Source organism: Saccostrea cucullata, unplaced genomic scaffold (assembly GCF_032062105.1).
Source record: "Saccostrea cucullata isolate Sc308-1 unplaced genomic scaffold, CSIRO_AGI_Scuc_v1 ctg501, whole genome shotgun sequence".
Taxonomy (NCBI): Eukaryota; Metazoa; Mollusca; class Bivalvia; order Ostreida; family Ostreidae; genus Saccostrea; species Saccostrea cuccullata.
This window is the reverse complement of record NW_026935502.1, coordinates 55,423-78,595: the sequence shown is the minus strand read 5'-3', so window position 1 is coordinate 78,595 and position 23,173 is coordinate 55,423. Positions and strand designations below refer to the sequence as shown.

The following is a 23,173-nucleotide window of genomic DNA, read 5'->3' as shown; positions in this document are numbered from 1 at the left end:
TTGACATTTGAAATGGTTAATATCTTTTTTAAAAATTATGCTATTATGATAACATGATTTTAGACAATTTAAAGTAAAGTTTAAAAATGATTTTTTTTTTTATCATTGGAAAGAGAATTTTTCAAAATGTCATTCAAGTGCCACAGCTATTGTAAATAGGGAACTATGAAAAAAAAATTAAAATTATTTTACTGGGTTATTAAATCAAGGCATTTATATACATGTATTAGTATAGACAGTGTTCAAAATGAATGAACGTTTAATTATAAATTGTATAAGAAACAGGGTACCAGATCGATATGAACATGAAATTTACATTAGAATGAAATACTTTCGAAATGAAAATATCTATCATTGGGATGAAGTTGTCATGGTTTACAGTTTTGCTGATCTGGTCTTAGGTTTTTTATTTGACAAAATCTTGTTCATTATTTGTAATGTTATTTATTTGCTACAAAAAGTCCTGTTTCCTCCCGAAGTCTAAGTTGAAATGATACTCCAACTGCATGATTTTTTTTCCTTCTTAATTTATTTCTTTGTGTGTTTTGTTAGGTCATGGTTAAGAATAAAAATACAATTTTATTTTTCAGAATATGAGATATAATTTATTATTGACTATAGAAGCAACTGTTAATCAGGAAGTAGGAAAAAAATTAGAAAAATGGAGAAAAAGAGTTTGTCAGAAGTGGGATTCGAACCCACGCCCACATTCGTGGACCAGAACACTCGCACTCTCGCTTGTGAGAATGAAGAGTTATCGCTCTTGAGTCTGGCGCCTTAGACCGCTCGGCCATCCTGACACGTGCTACATCAAATGATAAATGCTGGTTAAATCAAAATTTGCTTGTGAATTTTAATTACAAGATGTAATATGAATAACTTTTAACTGAGATATAAAATATTGTGAATATTATTGCGATAATTAGAGAATTTGTCTTTTTTTCGTGAAACTTCCAAAGATGAGTTAATACTGTTTGTTATTAAGAAGGCCCAGTTATCAAGTGTCTCTGTGGCGCAATCGGTTAGCGCGTTCGGCTGTTAACCGAAAGGTTGGTGGTTCGAGCCCACCCAGGGACGCATTTCTTTTGTTTTTGTTATTTTAATGGTACCGATATATAAATATGGAAATAATGCTTCTACATAATTTAAACAATCAATTTAAAAAATTTCTCTTCTTTGACACTTACGGAAAAACAGCCATGGTATATTAAAAAAAATGAAAACTAAGTTTATGCTTGCTTGCAAATTTATTTGTGAAAATAGTACAAGAACATTGAATGTATAAAGACATCTCTCATCATGTACATGCATGAATGTTTCTTGAAATCTATTTCTAAAACAATTATATTGATAATTAAAAAAACATTAAATTAAAAAAAATACTTATATAAACATATAACACACTTTTCTTTTGATCATGGGCATTGGACACTTGACAATGGTATTGTCTATGATCAATTACATTGAATGCATAGTAGCATGAGTAGTCTAATATAAACTTAAATAACTATTTCTAAAAAAAACATTCTTTTGTGAAATAATGTTTAAATTGTACATGTATATATGTTACATTAAAGTTCTGCAATTTCAGAAATTCAAAACTATCTAAAACAATCTTGTTATAGATAGTTTTGAATTTCTTAAATTGCAAAACTTTAATGTAACATATATATATTGAAATGTCTTCTTGTAACCAGCATATAAAAAACAAATTTACGTATTAAAACTACATGCAGGAAGAGACTAGAATCAATAAAATAAATTGGGGTGGGACCTGAACCCCCCCCCCCCCCCCCCCCCTTTCACCCACTCCATCGTATTTGACGAGCCTGAATATTAATCCTTGGATGAAGATGTTCTGAAACCAGAGACACAAGCAAAGCACTTTAGAAACAAAACATTTAAATGTCAACACACAATAATCATCGTACCCGATCTAAATATATATATGTCGTGACGTGGCATATTTCTGTCTCCAAACAATCAAAAGTTGCCCAGATAAAAACGGTGTCACAATGTAGGGTCTAGACTTTATAGTTACAAATGTACGTTTGCATGGAAGACAACCCGATATAACTGTGGAACCAAAATTTAGCCTGGTAAGTTTGCATTCATCAATCACCTGGCTTTACAAATAATGTGCATAAGAAAAGGATTTCAAAACACTTGACAAAGAAAATTTACGAGAGAAAAATGTAGTTCCTTAGTTATGTATTTACACATGTATAAACTTTTCGTATTTTTTGCAATGGTTTTCACGAGTTTCACGATAGTTGTATTTAAAGTGACAAAAAGTTGTAAAAAGTGAAAAAGATGGTTGCAGAAAGGTGAACCTTAAAAAAATATTATATAAAAAGTTTACAATTCCTTAATATTTATTATTTTAAATTAATAATAATAAATAATAATAATAACTAGAGCAAAGCTCGTTGCAAAGCAACGAGTGGGTCTACCTTCCTAGCGATAAGCAAAAGATTAAATGTTTCTGTCTAGATTGTCAACTTTGCTAACATTCTCTTTTTCGATTTGTCTCAAAAACCCTTACTTGAATTCTTTAATTTGGTACCCTTACTTGAATTCTTTAATTTGGTGTGAGCATGAGGTCTAAAGGGTACTCTCTCTAACAGCATTCTTGAAATCGTATCCACAACAGTTTAACTTCCAATATTATGACTTTTGATATCGGATATATCATGTTTGTTGCAATTATGTTTGTGAAACGTGTCATACTACAGAAACATAAGTGTTTTGCTACATTACCATCTTAAAAATGGCTTTAAAATCATTTAATATACAATATAACTAGGTAAATAAAATAAACAAATTATATAATAATTCAAAAAATCCAAATGTATTTACAATAATGATGAACAATCTTCATTAGTTGCAATCAGTTAAGTAGAACAATACTTTTATAATAAACGCACAGAAATGTGTTGTGTATGTTTCGAATTTGCAGCTTTCCACTAGCAACTGGTGGTACCTCAATAGGAGTGTAAAATTCTCTGAAAGGTATCTTGTAAACATATTACATATGGCTGTGTTTTCTTTTTTAGCGGCTTTGACGGAATGCAGCAATCACTAAATCAAGTACAAAGCTAAAAGTCTTGTACATAAACATAAATAAGAATATCTACGCTAACTTATTCAAAAGTCAATTTCCACCAAATATTGTACAAGCTAAATATAATACATTTACAGCATTAAAGAAACAAATCTCTTTTAAGGTATTGCCCTGCATAAGAACAATTTGAATCCCCTACACTAAGGATGCTCTGTGCCAAGTTTCACTTTGGTTCTGGAAAATGATATTGTGAAATTTTAGACAATAATGATAATGGATAAAATTATGTTTTTAAAAAATTTACTGGTTCCTTTAGCTCAGATGGGCTAATAAGTATGCAACAGGCACAGTTTTGCAGTTGACATTGAAATGCGACTGGACATCTCTTCAATCTTGTTTTAGAAAACTACATGTACATGCCCTATGTACTGAATTCCTTGGAATCATACACATGTTTATGCCTTTAATTAGTTGTATGTGCCAAAATAACAATTGTTTTTACATTATACTGTAAAAAAATACACATACATGTATTACAAGATCTTATATTCCTGCTGAAGACAGAGGATCTATCTTAATCATTAGAATAAGTAAGTCTAAACTTTGAAAGGGAAGACCTTAATAAAGAGGTCAACATGCTACACAAACAAAATATTATTATATTTAAAAATAACATTTATTCCAATGTAATTACTGGTACATGTATTTCTGTACAGTTACAAAAACTATTTCACTTGAAAAACTGAGAGCAATTGATATGTTCATATTTGTGGATTTATTTTGTCAAATCAAAATTTAAAAAATGATACACAGTGTGTTTAAAAATTGTCTTCACAAACCAAAACTTGACTTATTTTCACTATGCTGTTTATTCCATGTCACATCCAAACAGATGATCTTCTGGCAAATCATGGTCATGCTTGGTATCAAAATTCAGTATTCAGATGAGTCACACCTATCCAAAAGAAATTGAAATTTTTTAATTTATAATTCTTTTACTAATAAAAAGTGCAATTCATGAGATTATAAATTAGATTATCAAATTGAGAGATAACATATTGTCACATTTTCTGTGTATAATTTGTAAATTTTAATGTACTCTTTCATCAATTAAAAGAAGTTTACACCAATTAAGGCAGTCATTTATGCTATCCCCTTATAAGACAACATACAAGTGCAAAGTAATCATGCACTAGTGGGTTTAGGATAATGTGCTAGAGTATTTATGACAACATACTAGCACGAGGTGACAATGTGCTAGCATGTACGTCAGTGATAATATGCCAGCACACTGAATCCAACATGCAGTGAAGCTAACACTCAACAGATTGTTTAGAGTTGTGTTTGCATGATATTTTGTTTTGTGTTAACACAGCAGCGTGTTGTTTAAAGCTGCATTGGAGTGGCAGTCTGTTGAAATTAACATGCTAACACACTGCAACTTCACATCATTGGAACACCATAATTTTAAAACTGGCAAACCAATATCTTATGATTACTAACTAGGTTAAATTGCAACTGTAAATGCTGATTTCATGGTGACAATAATACCGGTAATTCACTGTATATCTGAGAACTGATCAATTATAATAAGGCGTGTCCAGATAGGGCCACTTGCTAAAGCTCAATAGCACTTTCATAAAAGCGTGCCATCTTACCGACACAAAAGACGCCATTAGGCTATCACACAGCTCGCCATCACATCACTGAAAAACACTTTCGCACTAACACAAGTTCGCACCACACGCTGTCACACTAACACACAACACACTGTCACGCTAATACAATTTCACACAAAAAAATATCAGGCTAACACGAGTTCACACAACACACTATCATGCTAACACGAATTCACAAACACGCTGTCTCGCTAACACAAGTTCACACAACACGCTGTCTCGCTAACACAAGTTTTACACAACACGCAGTCTCGCTAATACGAGTTCATACAACACACTGTCTAGCTAACACAAGTACACGCAACACACTGTCACACTTAGATGAATTCACACAACACACTGTCTTGTTAACATTAGTTTACACAACATGCAGTCTCCCTAACACAGGTTTACACAATACACTGTCACGCAAACACGAGTTTACACAATACACTGTCATGCTAACACAAAGTCACAAAACAGGCTGTCTCACTATTCACTAACACAAGTTCGCACCAAATGCTGTTGCGATAACACACTGTCATCCTAATACCATTTCACACAACACACTGTCATTCTAATACCATTTCAAGCAACACACTGTCGGGCTAACTCGAGTTCACACAACACACTGTCACGCTAACACGAATTCACAAAACAGGCTGTCTCACTATTCACTAACACAAGTTCGCACCAAACGCTGTTGCGATAACACACTGTCATCCTAATACCATTTCACACAACACACTGTCATCCTAATACCATTTCACACAACACACTGTCACGCTAACACGAGTTCACACAACACACTGTCACGCTAACACAAATTCAAACCAGAAGTCTCTGTCGACACTAAAGCAGTTGGAAATTGAAACTGAAACTTTTCAATTGCAATAAATATAATAAAGATCCTTGATTAAGTCTTTTTATGTTCTTATTATTATCTACTTGCATGCCACTTTATATTATAATCAGACTAAAACTGTATTTGGAGTAGCATTTTGAGAGTATTTAACAGAAATTTCTATTTTTAGTAACCATGGCAACACTATTCATTGAAGTGAAAAACTAATATACATAATTATGTATCTTAGTGTAGTCTACTTATGTGCCAAGTTATATTGAAATCAGACTAAACTATAGGAGGAGTAGCATTTTGAAAGAATTTCATAGAAATTTCTATTTTTAGTAACCATGGCAACACGGTTCATCGAAATCAAAATGCGATACCCAGAATTATGTATCTCAGTGTAAACTACTTGCTTGCCAAGTTATATTGAAATCATACCAAAACTGTAGGAGGAGTAGCATTTTGAAAGAATTTCTTAAAAATTTCTATTTTTAGTAACCACTGCAACACCATTCATCGAAATCAAAAACCGATACAGAGAATCATGTATCTTAGTGTAGACTACTAGTTTGCCAAGTTATATTGAAATCAGACCAAAACTGTAGGAGGAGTAGCATTTTGAAAGATTTTCACAGATTTCTATTTTTAGTAACCACGGAAAGATCGTTCAATTGAAATCAAAAACCGGTACACAGAATTATCTATCTTAGTGTAAAGTACTTGTTTGCCGAGTTATATTGAAATCAGACCAAAACTGTAGGAGCATTTTGAAAGAATTTCATATAAATTTCTATTTTTAGTAACCACGGTAACACCTTTCAGCCAAATCAAAATCCGATACACAAAATTATGTATCCTTGTGTAGTTTACTTGTGTGCTAAGTTATATTGAAATCAGACCAAAACTGTAGGAGGAGTAGCATTTTGAAAGAATTTCACAAAAATTTCTATTTTTAGTAACCATGGCAACACCGTTCATCGAAATCAAAAACTGATAAACAGAATTATGTATCTTAGTGTAGTCTACTTGTGTGCCAAGTTATATTGAAATCAAGCCAAAACTGTAGGAGGAGTAGCATTTTGAAAAATTGTTTACAGACAGACAGACGGACAGACAGACAGACAGACAGACAGACAGACAGACAGACGGACGGACGACGGACGCATTACTATCGCATAAGCTCTTCTGGCCTCTGACCAGTAGAGTTAAAAACATGCAATATCGCTAACACGAGTTCACATAACACGCAGTCTGACTAACACGAGTTCACACAATATGCAATCTCGCTAACACGAGTTCACACAACACACTATCTCTCTAACACCAGTTCACATGACAAAGAACTTTATTCGGTAATAACCAATATTTGCCCCCAAAATCAAACTTTGATGGAGATATATTTAATTAAGTTCTTAAACAGGGGAATATATGCTTACTTCAAAGCACTGAATATTTTCATAAGTAATGACGCCATATGTACGTAATGACGTCACAAACATGACGTAAATTTCACCTTTTCATGAAGTTTACAGAAAAATGTACATATTTCGTCGATATTTTGAGTAAAATTCACCGAGCGCATGTGTGTTCAGGATCAATATTTTGATATAATGTGTGGAATGATAATATCAATGAAATATGTTAATATTGTTCCTGAACAAACTTGCGCTCTATAAATTTTAAAGCAAAATTTGTTGAAATTTTGTCCATTTTGTCCTCTTTCTGAAAAAGAATATAAAATCGGACTAGTTTGTGACGTCATAAAAACAAAAATTGTGAATACACTGCTTTGACACTATAATATTTTCTGTTAATTTATATTTCTCATACAATTTATTAAAATCAACACATTTCAGGAAGTTTTCAAAATTTGACTTTTGTGGGGGCAAATATATGCAATATGCCGCATATAGTTCTTTTCAGGATAACAAGTTCACACAACACACTGTCACGCTAACACAAATTCACACAACATGCTGTCTCGTTAATAAGAGTTCACACAACACGCTGTCTTGCTAACATGAGTTCACACAACACGCAGTCTCGCTAACACGAGTTTACACAACACGCAGTCTCACTAACACAAGTTTACACAACACGAAGTCTCGCTAATACGAGTTCAATCAACACTCTGTCTAGCTTACACGAGTTTACACAACACACTGTCACACTTACACTTTATACATGATTTCACACAACACGCTGTCCTGCTAACACGAGTTTACACAACACATCGTCAAGCTAACAAGAATTCACACAACCCACTGTCAGGCTAACACAATTAAGTTCACAAAACACACTGCCTTGCTAACACAAATTCATACAACACACTGTCTCGCTAACACAAGTTCACACAACACACTCACATTGCTGGGTATAAAGTAAAGGTCTACCCTAATTTGAAGAGGTTTAACACTAACATATCTCTATATTAGTAAAGAGCTTCAAATTTAAGACAAAAACATTTATGCAGTAATGTTCCCTAACACGCATCTGGCATATAAAATGAATGAGACCTTAAAAACCTCACAGTACATGTTTACTTAGCTAAGTAAAGGTCTAAATTGATGCTATTCAACAATATATATCAACATCTCTAAGTATGTGAATGAGTGAAATTCTCAAATAAATATTATAAATCAAAGTATCAATAAGAAGCTGAACCTTACATCGCAGGTTCCAATCCCATTGCTAAATGCTTTAGACAGGTTACTCCAATGAGACTGCATAAACCAAGATTCTGTGTCACGGTAGGTGTTAGCACAAAATGGATCTCATACTTCTTAAAGGCAATAAGTGCTGAGTACAAGTCTATATTTGCAGTTAATACCATCCCAAGTGGTGGCACCATGAAATGACTGAAAAAATGTATGATTAAGGCAAATAAACAAACATTAAACCATTACAGCAGTCTTATCAAACAAAAAAGCAAACTTTCTATTATTACAATTTTTTTAAACAAATTTCTTTTGCAATTTAACTGAGCAATATTTGTCCTTTTTTGTCAGAAAAGTATGATATTAAATAATTAAGACTTTTTGAGAACATCTATTTATAGCGAGTCCAGACAGCAGCACAAATCCCTGCCCATAATGCGAGCTCTTATGATAACACCTTGGCAAAAGAAGATTGTGACTTGCACATTGCTCCACAGAATTTTTCCGCAGTATACTTTGGACCCACAGTGCTTAGCTTCTTTATAATGTTTAAGCTACATTCAAAATTCATGTCTATTGAATTTGAATTAGCTATCCTTACTCATGTTCCCATGGAGCTAATGGGAAGTAATTTAACGAGCAGTGAATTCATTCGTATTAAACATTTGAATAAACTCTCAGTGTGAACACTGAGCATGGATGCACCAAATGTCAAATGCGGCTTGACAAGCACAATCTAAATTAAAACTAAATAAGTATCTGCCCTCACCCTTACAGTCACACTGTCAATATATAATTAGTTGAATATATTCTGAAACATTAAGTGCAGTTTGAATTATAGAGTATGATCACTATGATAGATAGTAGGGCTGTTGAAATTACATCAGGCGTAACAAAAAATATGTTTGTTTATACGGTTACCCGACCGACCCTAATTTTCATCGCCGACCCAAACTTTTTTTTCGTCGTAAAAATCCGGAAGTTTCTGGCCGCGGTCAGTTTAACTTTTACATTCATCTTTGAAATCGAAATTGAAAGTACAAAAACAAAACCAGCGAGTTCAATTTCTACACCAACGAGTTTGTTGCAATTTGCTTACCATTGCGTGGCAGTTGCAGTAGTGTGCAACTAGCATCGCCTGATGCCCAGTGCTACCGTGTTTGGGGTAGTAAAAATTAGAATTATGCATATAATACAAGAGAAATACAAACGGTATTTTCCCTCATTGTTTTACTATTTAATTTCCAACTAATGAAAATTTTCCAGGCAGCATGCTCCAACTGTACTTAGATTACTTTAACCTTATCCATTTTGAAGTACTACCTGACTTATTTACTTCAAAAAACGATCGTTTTTTCCTAATCCGAATTTCCCCCATTCCTCTGTTATTGGTAAATACATACAGGTATCTCTTTCCATTATTACGGTCCCCCAATCAACTAAATAGCTAAGTGTTATGTGGTTAAACTTTAATATATATCAATTGAATTTAATGGTTTGAAATGAAAATAAAATGATTTTGCTTCATTTTAGATAAGCTACACTGCTAGTACAATATGTTCAGAAAAGAAAAGATAATATAATTTCTTCAATCTTTAAAAGGGATGGCTTAGGACCCTGACTTTCTCAACAATGAACTTTTTACAATTATATTTGTTTATACAATTTTTTACCCCTATATTTGGGCTGCTCACTTTTAACTTCGGGCTAGTAACTTTATTGCTGTTACATGTACAAGCCTGTGGGCTAGTACTTGATTTTTTAAGTTGCACACCCCTGAGTTGTAAGGCAGTTGGCAAGAAACCACCCATATTTCAAGCCAAACAAAAGTAAAGCACCATACAATGGTAAAATTGTTTTGTAATTCAACCAATTCATGTGAATTTGTGTATAAAAAAATTCAATAAAATAAAAAAAAATTCCTACCTACCGACCCTATTTTATTTCAGCATGTAACAGTAAACAAAGATATTTTTTTGTTTGGCCTCAAATAAAATATAAAGCTGTAGGGATTTACAAGGCAAACAGAGAGCGTCTGAACTGTAAAACAGATAATATATCGGTGTGTCTGTGTATTTCTAATAACATCAATGTATGTCACTGTCATGTAATCAGTAGTGTAAATTTTAAGTAATAAAAATATTCTAACCTTCATTCCAATGGTCCAAGCCAATCATACATTAAAATGTCGCCGTCAGCTCTTTCATCACTCGATACAATTATCACTGGGAAATCCGAAGCAGAGTCAAGAGTGTTCATCCTTGTTAATGTGACAGTCAGAATTTCCTCGTAAACAATTCACACAAGATTCTTAGAATATATGAATCGGGATAATTCTGCTTAGAATAATGTTACAGAGAAGTGACAAAGTACTTCGTAGCTGCAGATTAAATGAGTGTGCATGTCTACAAACGGATTCTTTGTGAGAAAATGTTCAACTTCACAAATCATTCTATTTTCAGTTTGTAAACCATGGCAAACATCTGTCCGACGTCGACTCGAAGGGGCACACTAAAAACGGGATATACTAGAGACCTGATATTTACCTGACGTTTTAATTTTTAATTAAATGGTAATATTGAGTATTTTGAATTACTTATGTACAGACTTTATTACTTCGAGGCATATGCTATACAAAAATTCAATTGTTTGGAACATTTACAGACAAATTTGAATCAGGTCAAATCAGTGTTTAGTACATCGCGTCTTTAGTACCTTCCAATTTCCCACAATGCCGCGCGTTGTTTACAAACAAGCGCGAAAAAATCCTCTAAACTAGGTACTAATTATTGTTGTGTACATCATCACATTTTAAAATTATTTGAATAAAAAGAAAACAAAGAAACACCGAATCAAAACTATATCTTTTAGATGCATCAACTAAAAATGTGCACATGTATGCAGTAAAGGCTTGGCTAGTAGACAACTTGTTCCTGAAAGGTTTCTCACATACGTACTTGTTTTATAAAAAAAAACAATTAAATATAGCTGGAAGTTTATTTCTTTTTATATCAAATGACAAGATTTTATAAGTTCGAAACTATTTCAGTCAAACTTTTTCATAATATACCAATATTTTTAGCTATCAGAAAAAAGCGTGTATGAGCTATTAACCCCTAATTATAGGGGCCAGCCCCTTTTCGTTAATCAAATATGAAAGCTCTCGTAATTACCCACAACTTTTGTAATATATTTCTTACCAAATTATTCTCGGTTTAAAAGTTATTACACAAAAAGTAGCAAAAATTCAAAGAAAAAAAATTACTAAAATTTGCCGTTTTATAGCTTCAAAACTTTAAGGAATCAGCTATATAATTTTATCGTTGTGCACATCTACAATGTATTGGCTACAAGTTCTCCAACTTTCGTGTAAATATCTTATGTCATTTTTGAGATTTTCAGTGGAAACGAGGCATCAAAAATTTTCAATTAAAGGGCAATAACTCACAAATAAAGGCATGCATCAAAAAACTGAAAACAGGTTTAAATAGGTTTAACTACAAGCTATCTATCCTGAAAGTTTCATAACGATCAGTCCAAAGGTCTTTGAGTAATCGCCTGTCAAAAATCGAGCGGGAAAAAAAAAAGAATAATAAGAAACAATAGAATAACAGTAGGGTCTTCCGAAGGAAGCGGAAGACCCTAATAATGAACACAACGTACAGTCTGGTCATCTGGTCAAGGACAGCACGGGGGAAGACAAGAACACACAGTCAAATCCGCTTGCTACATTAAATATTGTTCATTCGAAACCCCCCCACGAAAACAAGTAACAAACCTGCACGCCCAGCGAATAATGAAGCACCGTGCATCAGTAGTAATGACCCAGGATCAGCTGATGTTTTCCTAGGAGTGACATACAAAAGGGCAGCGCGATATTATATATCTGGCATAAAGAAACAGACAACTTATGATGGAATCAAAAACTATCTTCAACAGAAAGGTGTACACGTAACACACCTGACACTTTTCAAACCAAGAGGTAGATTCTCTATCCGATCAGCGAAAGTCAATGTCTCCCCGCAAGACGCTTCCATCGTCGATGCATCCGATTTCTGGCCAGAGGGCATCAGCTGCAGAAAATGGCACAGTATTCGCGATTGGAGCAAAATCTGTGAAGAGCGGACATCCGAGGAAGACTGGGACTCCCAATAAAACAATGAAAACAAATAAAATGACACTTTTATTTATATTGTTAACAGCATATATTGTGTTGTTGTTATTGTTCTCATTATCATTTCCAATGTTTAAAATATTAACTTGGAATGTCAGGGGTATTATTTCGTCTACCTTACCAGTCTGCGCTGTACTAGACAAAACTCAATGTGATGTTGCCATAATATGTGAACATAAACTTAACAATTATTCCGCAACTTACCTAGATAGTATTCATGCAAACTACTTTAGTGTTGTTAAACTTCATAGTGATAAACAACTGCATGCTTCTTTATCTCCAGTGCGTGGTAAAGGGGGAATAGCTCTCTTAATCAAAAAAGATTTGCTATTCTCTGTAAAACAAATAGAGGGTATTCAAACAGAATGTCTCGCAGGTATACAGGTCATGTCGCAGCAAAATACCCCTATTTATGTTTTTGGTGTTTATCTGCCATATGACAGCGACATTAATCATTATAGGTACATTGTAGACATTATGTACGGCTTATATGAGTATTATTCTCAGTATGGTGATGTTATTTTTGCTGGTGATTTCAACGCAAGTTTACTTCGTGAATTGCACACAAATGATGCAAAATCATCTATTTTTTGCAAACTTGTAGATCAATGTAATTTTTCAATTCCCCTAATCGATTTTCCTATTCAGGGCGAATTGTTCACTTTTTTACCAACTCAAACCATGTTAGATTACATTCTTTTTAATAATGATGTCACTGTACGTCATTATGAGATTCTTAAAGAAGGATCTTTATCATTAACATCCGATCATTTACCTGTGGTGTGCAACCTTCATTTTCAAACTAAACGAATTATCTTGCAAAACTCTTCCAGTAAACTCCTACCATGGCATAAAGCTAGCACAGAGGCTATAACGGAATACAAACTGTGCACCGACGCTGAACTGCAAAAACTAACTAGTGCTAATTGTAACGGGGACCGTTACAGATGTTCCCCAAACGCTCCCCATCTCCCTTTTGGTGCCATTTTCCCTGTAAGCTTCATTAAATAAGACAAACTTTATGCATTTGAGACTTTAACAATGTTTACCCAGAAGGGTACCAAGTTCATTCAAATTTTAGCATTGCACGCGTGCGCATGTGAATGCATGTGCGTAATGACCATATCATCTTGTCTACACAATCTATATACTTTAATATACTAAATATTCAAGTATTTAATCTAAAAGTATTAAAACATACGCTCATTCAAGTGTATTTTTGATTTTAATCATTTCACGTGCACGCACGTGCATACATGAGCATGTTGGCATACCTTCTTGTAGAAGTTCATTACATCTATCTATGTTCTAAATCCCACTCCGTTTGGTTGAAAACCAAGGGAGTTATAGCTGATTAAAATTTCAGCCAATCTGATTGCAGCGTACGTTCACGCACGTGTATGGATGTGCATGGTGACCATACCTTCTTGTAGAAGTTCATTATATCTATCTATGTTCCAAATCTCATCCTGTTTGGTTGAAAACTAAGGGAGTTATAGCTATTTAAAGTTTCAGCCAATCAGATTGCAGCGCACGTACACGCACGTGTATGGATGTGCATAGTGACCATACCCTCTTGTAGAAGTCTATTATATCTATCTATGTTCCAAATCCCATCCTGTTTGATTGAAAACCAAGGGAGTTATAGCTATTTAAAGTTTCAGCCAATCAGATTACAGCGCACGTGCATGCACGTGTTTTCATGAAAATTGTTATATACCAGGTATCATGTTGTAGGATATCCTAATGCATGGCTATGTACAAAATTTCAAAGGATTTCATCAAAAAACAAGAAAGATATTGAGACTTTAGTTTCAGCCAATCAGAGCGAAGCGCACGTGCATGCGCGTGAGATCTTGCTATTTTGACCATGTCATATTGTCTATGCTACTACTGTATCCTTATATTATGAGTCTCAAAGCATTTCATTAAAAAGGTAAAAATTTACGCCTATATCAATTAAATCGGTCATTTCACGTGTTGCTCGTGCGCGCTCTTGCAAGCACGTGCACACAAAATTGCATGTTGACAATGTCATCTTATCTACATTTTTAATATGTCTATATATTCTAAATATCAAAGCATTACATCGAAAAATGTAAAAGTTACGGCAATTTCAAGCATATTGGTCATTTCACGTGTTGCACGTGCGCGCTCTTGCAAGCACGTGCGCGCAAAATGACCTTCGTTCCGCAAATCTACATAACATGCCTACTTACCCTAAAAAGGTTTCCCCTTAATCGGATGTGTACTTTACAAGATCATTCGCGGACAAAATTTTCCCGAGAAGAAAAATAATAATAATAAGAAACAGAGTAAAAACAATATGTTCCCCAACTTCGTTTGGGGAACATAACTAATATTGACATTCACTCAGCTGATGATATTGAACAGTTCAATCAAGCAGTGATAGAAATTTTATCATCTGTCTCTACTCGTTGTATTCCTACATCCAAGTTTAACCCACATACCAAACCCGGTTGGACGAAGGCTGTCAAAGAATTTCACGTGACAGAGCGAGCTAAGCGCAGGCGCTGGATCCAAGATGGGAGACCAAGAGGTATGCAGTTCGACTCATACCGCGAATATAATCGAGCTAAACGTGCTTTCAGAAATGCCCATGATAAGGAATACGACATTTTCCTCCAGTCAACATATCGGGAAATAGATGAAGCTGCTGAACTTGACATGCGTCTATTCTGGAAACTAGTCAAGCAAAGGCGCCCACGATCTTCCAGATTTTTTCCTGAGATCCGTGAAGCTTCCGGGGACATCCGCTCGGAGCCATACGGGATAGCAAATGCCTTCGCTGATTTCTTTGAAAATGTCTATAAAAACAGCGAGAACAAAAACTTCGATGATCAGTTCAAAGACACAGTAATCTCAGAATACATGCGTATCAAGGAAGAATGCGGCAACTCCGATAGCTCCACTTTCATCTCGCATAGTGACGTCATTACGGCCATATCCTCTCTCAAACGTAGGAAAGCACCTGGTGTCGACTATATTACCAATGAACACGTTCTTCATTCCGGCACCTCCATAGTTGCTTGTCTCAGCAAACTGTACAACGCTGTAATTAGCGTCGGTTGTGTCCCCTTGCAGTGGAAACGCGGCTTAATCGCTCCCATATATAAAGGAGGTTCTAAACCGAAACACTCATGTAACAGCTACCGCCCAGTTGCCCTGTTGCCTTGTCTCTTCAAAATATTCGAAAAAATCATTTCTGTCAAAATATCTTCCTTGGAACTGTCTCAACCTTTTCCAAATACACAACAGCAAGGTTTTCAGAAAGGATTAGGATGTCCTACAGCCTCATTTAATCTACATGAAACTCTGTATCACAATCTTGAGATGGAAAGTAATGTCTACATAAGTTTTTTAGATACAAGTAAAGCGTTTGATACTGTTTGGAGGCAAGGTTTGATGTTAAAATTACATAAATTAGGGATCAGAGGTCAAATCTGGAAAATCATCGACGACTGTCATATCAACACTGAAAGCGCTGTAATTGTTAACCAAACTATGTCTTGTTGGTTCCCCGTGCAACAAGGTGTCAGGCAAGGAGGTGTTCTTTCAACTTTTCTCTATCTTGTTTTTATTAACGACTTGTTAAGTGAACTACAACCCAAGAACTCAGACCATGCTAGTGCTGTTATATTCGATAACAATTACCACTCTCCAGCTCTCGCAGATGACATCGCATGCATTGCACTCTGTCCCTCATCTCTGCAGTCGATGATGAACATTGCGTACCGATATGCCTGTCTATGGCGTTTTGAATACAACGCTTCTAAGTCAAGCATCCTGCAATTCCGTGCTAAAGGCCAAAGTCATCCTGCAGAAAAAGACATTAACTTAGGAGACTCTAAAATACAATACGGAAACGTCTATGAACATCTAGGAATTCCTATTAGCAACTATACTAAATCAAGATCTCGAGTCATCAACGCTTGCTTCAAGGGATGGAAATCATTCTACGCATTAACTGACATGAATATATCTCTTGTAAACCCTCTGACGATGTCTCATCTCTATAGAACCATAGTCATGCCATCCGTTCTTTATGGTTGTGAACTGTGGAACCACATGGTGAACCAAGATATAAGACGCCTCAACACACTCCAACACGGAATATGCAAACAAGTTTTGAACCTTCCTAAACTTACCAGATCAGATATTTGTGAACAACTCATGGGTCTTCTACCAATCACTGCGGAAATTGATACCAGGAAACTTCTTTTCTTTGGCAGACTTTGTAGACTAGATCTCAACTATCTTTCAAAAAAGATCTTTACATCACGCCTTTTCTCCTTCCTCTATCAACTAACTGGAACTGGAGACCAAATGGGATTCATTCCGGATGCATTGTTCCTTCTTCAGACGTATGAACTCTCACATTACTTGAATACCTGGCTCTCTTCTGGATCGTTCCCATCAAAATTATCATGGAAATCTATAGTGCGTTCAGCTGTTCACAAAAACCACACTCTCCAACGCAACGATCGAACTGAGTTTGATCCAGACTTTCTCAGATTTAATGCTATATTTTGTACATCGAAACCATTCAACATGTGGAAAATTGCAGATTCTTTCAACGAAATTCGAAACTTTAAATTCATCTGCAAACTTATTGCATCAAAACCCGCTCAAAATCCGTTTACATGCATGTTATGCGATTACCCCATTACAGACGTTTTTTCACATGCGACAATATCCTGTCCAGCCCTCTTGAACCAACATAACATATGGTGGAACTCTCTCTCAGAATCGTTTACCGTTCACCTTGAAGCTGAACTATGTGGTCTTCCTGAAGATGAGTTATTCAACATTCTTCTTGGAAGACCACCACTTACAATCTTGTCAGCAGAAAAAGAAATCCAGTTTAGAAAACTGAATTACGTACACATCGTCTCCTCTTGTGCACTCTACAATAGACAATGCAATCTCAGATTTGTAAATGGATAACCCCCCACCGCCCCCACTCCCTGCTTGGATAGCTATCCTTTACATAAAATAGTGTATCATATGTGTAATATTTTCTGCTTTTTTTCAGTTTTGTGTATTTTTGTTCTATTTTTTTTCTCTTTTTATTACTTACAATATGTATTTTTTTTTTCTCACATTATGATTGAGTTATAATTTATATGTCATTGTCATGTCAAAAATCTCTGTAACAGAGGAAATAAAAGATGAATGAAACCTTTCTTTCAAACAGATAATAGCTTGAATACTACATAATACCCCTTTGTATTCCCTGGAGGTGAGGATGGTGGGTAGGGACGGACTGATGGCGGCCGTGGCGGGTGGCCTGGGGGGCGGGGTCCTGGCCTGGAAGGCTTTCTACCCCAGCCTTGTTGACGACATCAGGACAATCCGCAGGATCAGAAAACCTCAAGAGCTCACCACCCGAGATGTTACGTCACGACGGCTTGTAATAGATATGTTCGAAGAGACTTCTCGACTCCACCCTGAGAGAGTCTTCGTCGTGTTTGAAGATAAAATTTACACTTATTCAATGATCAACTCTATGGCCAGTAGAGTAGCAAATATAGTGGCTCGATGGAACCTCAGTATAGGCGATGCAGTGGCTATGATGATATATAATTCCCCAGAATTTCTCTGGACATTTCTAGGTAAGATTTGAATTCCAAGAAATTTGATACATTCTAATTACTTTTGTGTAGAATAGTAATTTCTCAATAAAATGGCGAAGTGTTACATCATAGATCATGTCTCGTTATATTATTGTTACAACAGTCTACATAAAAATAACCATAAATACTTTTGACAAACCCTTTTTAACGTCTTTGCGGATTTAAAAACATCCTGACAGTAATTTGTAATGCTTATAATCATAGGTCTTCTGAAGTTGGGACTTGCCGGAGCTTTTATCAACTATCATCTACAAGAAGAGCCATTAATTCACTCTCTAACAGCTAGCCAGACTAAGTATCTCATTGTCGGTAAAGGTAAGATCTACTAACTTTACTTCATTTATACAAGTCCTTCTTAACTGATATTAAGCATCATATATATAAATGTAACAAGAACATAAAAAAGAAGTTAATAAACTTTTTATATGCTGTAAAAAAGACTAAAATCATAAATTTTAATTCACTTCACAGGTCCTGAACTTCTAGATACAATTAAGAGTGTTAGTGACAAACTTCCTGCAGACTTTAAAATCTTTGTCTCCGGAGCCACAGCTGACTCGCTCCCCGATAAATTTACATCGTTTGATGAACAAATGATGCAGTCTCTTCCTGTAGCTGTCTGCAAATCAACACGAGAGAAGGTGACGCTCCGAAGCCCAGTCTGCTACATTTATACTTCCGGCACGACGGGTCAGTGTTTTTAGACCGCTCGTAACTATCATGCAGTTCAAAAGAAAATTGTACAATAAAAGTCAGTATTCAATAATTGATTCATTAAGATTACTTACCGTTCTCGCCTTTGCGTAGTCTTGCGTTTAAATCATTTGGAAAAACTTGTACCTAAATTGAACTGAATTTTCTGTAATGGAGAGAGAATTTTCTGCAAATATTTTTGGATGATAAAATAATCATACAATAAATATGATTAGCGCCAAGCCTGAATTGATCTTAAAAGGTTTAAGAATTCAAATAAGTGTCAATTTTGCCCCTTAGGATTACCAAAGCCAGCAATTATTAACCAAGCCAAAGCAATCAGACAAACACATGGTTACCGCGCTATCGACTTCACTCAGCAGGATGTGACGTATGTTGTGACACCATTATATCACAGTGCTGCCACCTGTGTTGGCGTCTTTAATACAATAGGAGAAGGTAAATCATGTACTGACATTTCTTACCATGCCATACGGTGTTCGAAATATAAAGTGTATACATCTAAACGACTTGAAACATTTGCAATGTCAGTTGTTTGCTCTCAGTTTGTTATGAAGAGATGCAGATTAATTTGCTTTTTTTTACAACTGTTTTCCTTCGTTTTGATGCGAGTAGAAGTTGACTCTTTGCAAGGGATGGTCTTGCAGTGCTCATATTTTATGAAAGTATATACATGTACTGTGTTCTGAAAATGAGGACGTCAATTATATTTTCTCATAGAAAATGTCATTTTTAAAGATTTTATTATTTTATTTAAATACCTATGATAACAGGTGCGACCATAGTCCTACGGAGGAAGTTCTCAGCAAGTCATTACTGGGAAGATGTCCGTAAATATAAAGTGACCGTCATTCAGTACATAGGAGAGCTGTGTCGATATCTGCTCCGTCAGCCAAAGGTAGCCATTTAGTAAATTTAGATTTAATGGTTTATACAACGTATATTAAAAAAACCCTTCAGAATCAGAGTTGAACACACATTATTTTGTGTGTCCTGATGGTACAATCACTAAAATAATAAAGATGATTTGTTACCCTTAATTATTCCGTTGCATCAATATTATATTTCTAAATGGTTCGTTGTATATCAACCTTTTAGAATCCACTGGACGGCGTTCATTGTGTAAGAGCGGCATTTGGTAACGGACTTCGCAGTGACATTTGGAGGGAATTCAAGACACGTTTTAATATTCCTCAAATCTACGAGTTTTTTGGCGCCACAGAGGGAACTGCTATTTTACTGAATTGTTGTAATAAAGTCGGTGCGCTAGGAAGATGGTCTCCTCTCATAGTTAGTATAACAAGTTTTTTTTGTTTGATTTTACGACCAAAGAAATGCACATCAACTCTTAGAATGTTTAGATACCTCATGTTTCACAGTATGGTTACATTTAGAGAAAGCTAAAGTAAAGAAAAGGGGCAAGCAATATAGTCTTGTGCTTACAGAGATGGATGAACGGCAAAGGAAAAGGATTCTGCATTGTAAAATTCGATCCAATAACGAACAAGCCAATCCGCGGGAAGGAAGGAAAGTGTGTTCTCATAAACCCAGGTAAAAAAAAAACTGTTCCGCTTTTTTTTCTTTTTGCGAAACTTATAAGAACAATTCTTATCAATAGGCATATTAAGCATGTAAGGCTTGAAAGAAATGGACATGTACATGTGTATTTTTCATATAATTTGATTCATCAATATTTCATTGGCGAAGTTGGGTACCATATGAGTGGAGTTGCATGTTTATATTTTCGAAAGGTACCTTGAACAAACAAACAATGTTATTTGCTTTGAAAAGTTATACACAACTTCTGTATTACATAATTAGATTTTGTCTTCAAAACTAGAGTATACTAGTAGAGGTTTTGACAGTCAATTTTCTTTACAGGTGAAACCGGTTTGCTTCTAGCTGTAATGCCACCCAATACTAATAAAATTTACCTGGGAACAAAAGAAATGGATGATAAGAAAATTGTACGAGATGTTCTCGAAAATGGCGACACTTTCTTTAATTTTGGTGACTCTGTGTACCTAGACTTCGATTACTATGTGTATTTCCGGGACAGAATTGGTGATACCTTCAGGTGAGAAACTGGACTAGACATTTTTAATGCTTATTCTAACTTCTAGCCTGGGTTCTGGAACATTTTAAGACCCTTAAGACATATTCATTTTTACCTGAAGGTGGAAAGGTGAGAATGTTTCAACAACAGAGGTGGCTCATGTTATGACGCAACTTAATTTTATTCATGACGTCAATGTGTATGGCATACCAATTTCCGGTATGTACTTCTATTTTAAATTGAATAAATTTAATACTTTGTTGGGTTATAACATGTTTAACAATGCGACTGCTGGGCGAGCGTAGGTTATACTGGATGCAATCCAAAAGCCTATCATCTTTTAATCTGCCTCAGATATAACACAATTTTACTTCCAAAACAGAATCTGAATGGGTCAAAATATGTATCTAGAAAATAGTGTAAAATTGGTTGCTTAAAGACTGAACAAGGAAAATTCACTTTAGTCTAGTTTGATCTCCAGAAATGGCGTCCATTAAGAGAAATTTATACGTCACAAGAAAGCGAAATCTTTGTATAGAACTCGCTGCACTCGCTTTTGACTACGATCATGAATTCCGATTTACATGAAGTTGACTACTCAAGGTTTAACTAGTTTTTACAAAGTTTTTAGCTCACCTGAGCCGAAGGCTCAAGTGAGCTTTTCTGATCACATTTAAAAAAAAACGTCCGTCTTTGTCTGTCTGTCCGTCTGTCTGTAAACTTTTCACATTTTCGATTCTTCTCAATAGGCCAATTTCAATCAAACTTGGCACAAAGTATCCTGGGTGAAGGGGATTTTTCAAGTTTGTTCAAATGAAGGGCCACGCCCTTTTCCAAGGGGAGATAATTATGAATTAGAGAAAAATTAATGGCATTTTTAAAAAATCTTCTTCTTAAGAACCACTGGGCCAGGAAAGATGGAACTCATGTGGAATCATCCTCAGGTAGGGTAGTGTAGATTCAAGTTTGTTCAAATCATGACCCCCGGGGCTAGGGTGGGGCCAAAATGGCCGACCCAAGTTTTACATAGGAATATATAGGAAAAATCTTTAAAAATCTTCTTCTCAAGAACCACTGGGCCAGGAAAGACGAAACTCATATGGAATCATCCTCAGATAGTGTAGATTCAAGTTTGTTAAAATCATGACCCCTTCGGGGCTAGGGTGGGGCCAAAATGGCCTAACTTCTAGCAAGTTTTACATAGGAATATATAGGAAAAATCTTTAAAAATCTTCTTCTCCAGAACCACTGGGCCAGGAAAGACGAAACTCATGTGGAATCATCCTCAGGTAGTGTAGATTCAAGTTTGTTCAAATCATGACCCCCTGGCTAGGGTGGGGCCAAAATGGCCGGTTTTACATAGGAATATATAGGAAAAATCTTTAAAAATCTTCTTCTCAAGAACCAGTGGGCCAGGAAAGATGAAACTCATGTGGAATCATCCTCAGGTAGTGTAGATTCAGATTTGTTCAAAAAAGGAGCTAGGGTGGGGCCAAAATGGCCGACCCAAATTTTACATAGGGATATATAGGGAAATCTTTTAAAATCTTCTTTTCAAGTACTTCAAAGCTATGACTAGTGATATTTATATGGAATCATCCTCAGGTAGTGTAGATTCTAGTTTGTTCAAATGATGAATGCCTGGGGGGGGGTTAAATTCAAGCCCGATGTGCTCAGGTGAGCGCTGTGGCCCCTGGGCCTCTTGTTTCTCTCCCTAGGAAGTGACGGTAAGGCTGGCATGGCAGCCGTTCAGCTAGAAGACGGTCATCTGATGACAGATGAAACTCTCAAAAAACTCTACGAACATGTATTCAAGCACCTCCCGCACTATGCTCGCCCCATTTTCATCAGGGTGGTCGCAGAGTTTGTAACAACTCAGACAATGAAGCACCGGAAGTTGGAGCTGGTGGAGGAGGGATTCAATGTAGATTTAATCAAGGACCCACTTTTTGTGATAAATCATAAGTCAAAGACATATGATCGTCTCAATAGCTCAAACATTGGCACCATAGTAACATCCAGACTTTAAATACAGTATACATTTACATTTAGATGACTGATGTTTATACTAAACATAGTTTTACTGTAATTATATTTTGCTGCATGATAAAAGGCAGTGAGTGGGAAGAAATCGGTGCTCTACCAAGCGCGTCAAACACTCACAATAAAGGTTTTGGTCAATCAGTATATTGTTGTTGTTTTTTTTTCATAAAATTTTGAATTTAATTTTTTTAATAAATTTTAAATATAGTAATTTATAGATTATATAATAATGCTTTATATGCAAGGTACTGTCTTTCCAGTCATACATGTAACAACAAAGTTTATTTTTAAATAGTTTAA

At 35.4% G+C, this 23,173-nt stretch overlaps 1 protein-coding gene, 1 long non-coding RNA gene and 2 other non-coding genes across 4 annotated transcripts; 2 read left to right on the top strand and 2 right to left on the bottom strand.

Annotated features, from left to right (window-relative positions):
* Positions 1-677: 677 nt before the first annotated feature.
* Positions 678-800, bottom strand: Trnal-caa (transfer RNA leucine (anticodon CAA)). The gene is made up of 2 exons: positions 763-800; positions 678-723 (listed from the first exon to the last, which is right to left on the bottom strand). It is a non-coding gene; the product is annotated as a tRNA-Leu (tRNA).
* A 203-nt stretch (positions 801-1,003) lies between these two features.
* Trnan-guu (transfer RNA asparagine (anticodon GUU)) lies at positions 1,004-1,077 on the top strand. Its single transcript has one exon. It is a non-coding gene; the product is annotated as a tRNA-Asn (tRNA).
* Positions 1,078-1,830: 753 nt separating this feature from the next.
* On the top strand, positions 1,831-23,015 carry LOC134243019 (long-chain fatty acid transport protein 2-like). Its single transcript, XM_062725226.1, has 11 exons — positions 1,831-2,099; positions 17,622-18,039; positions 18,265-18,375; positions 18,532-18,750; positions 19,054-19,212; positions 19,548-19,672; positions 19,873-20,064; positions 20,220-20,325; positions 20,656-20,851; positions 20,952-21,049; positions 22,549-23,015. Exons 2-11 carry the CDS (start codon positions 17,673-17,675, stop codon positions 22,857-22,859), a joined length of 1,884 nt encoding a protein of 627 aa, XP_062581210.1. The 5' UTR covers positions 1,831-2,099; positions 17,622-17,672; the 3' UTR covers positions 22,860-23,015.
* On the bottom strand, positions 3,765-10,704 carry LOC134243018 (uncharacterized). Its single transcript, XR_009986960.1, has 3 exons — positions 10,379-10,704; positions 8,242-8,430; positions 3,765-4,019 (listed from the first exon to the last, which is right to left on the bottom strand). It is a non-coding gene; the product is annotated as an uncharacterized LOC134243018 (long non-coding RNA).
* Positions 23,016-23,173: the final 158 nt, after the last annotated feature.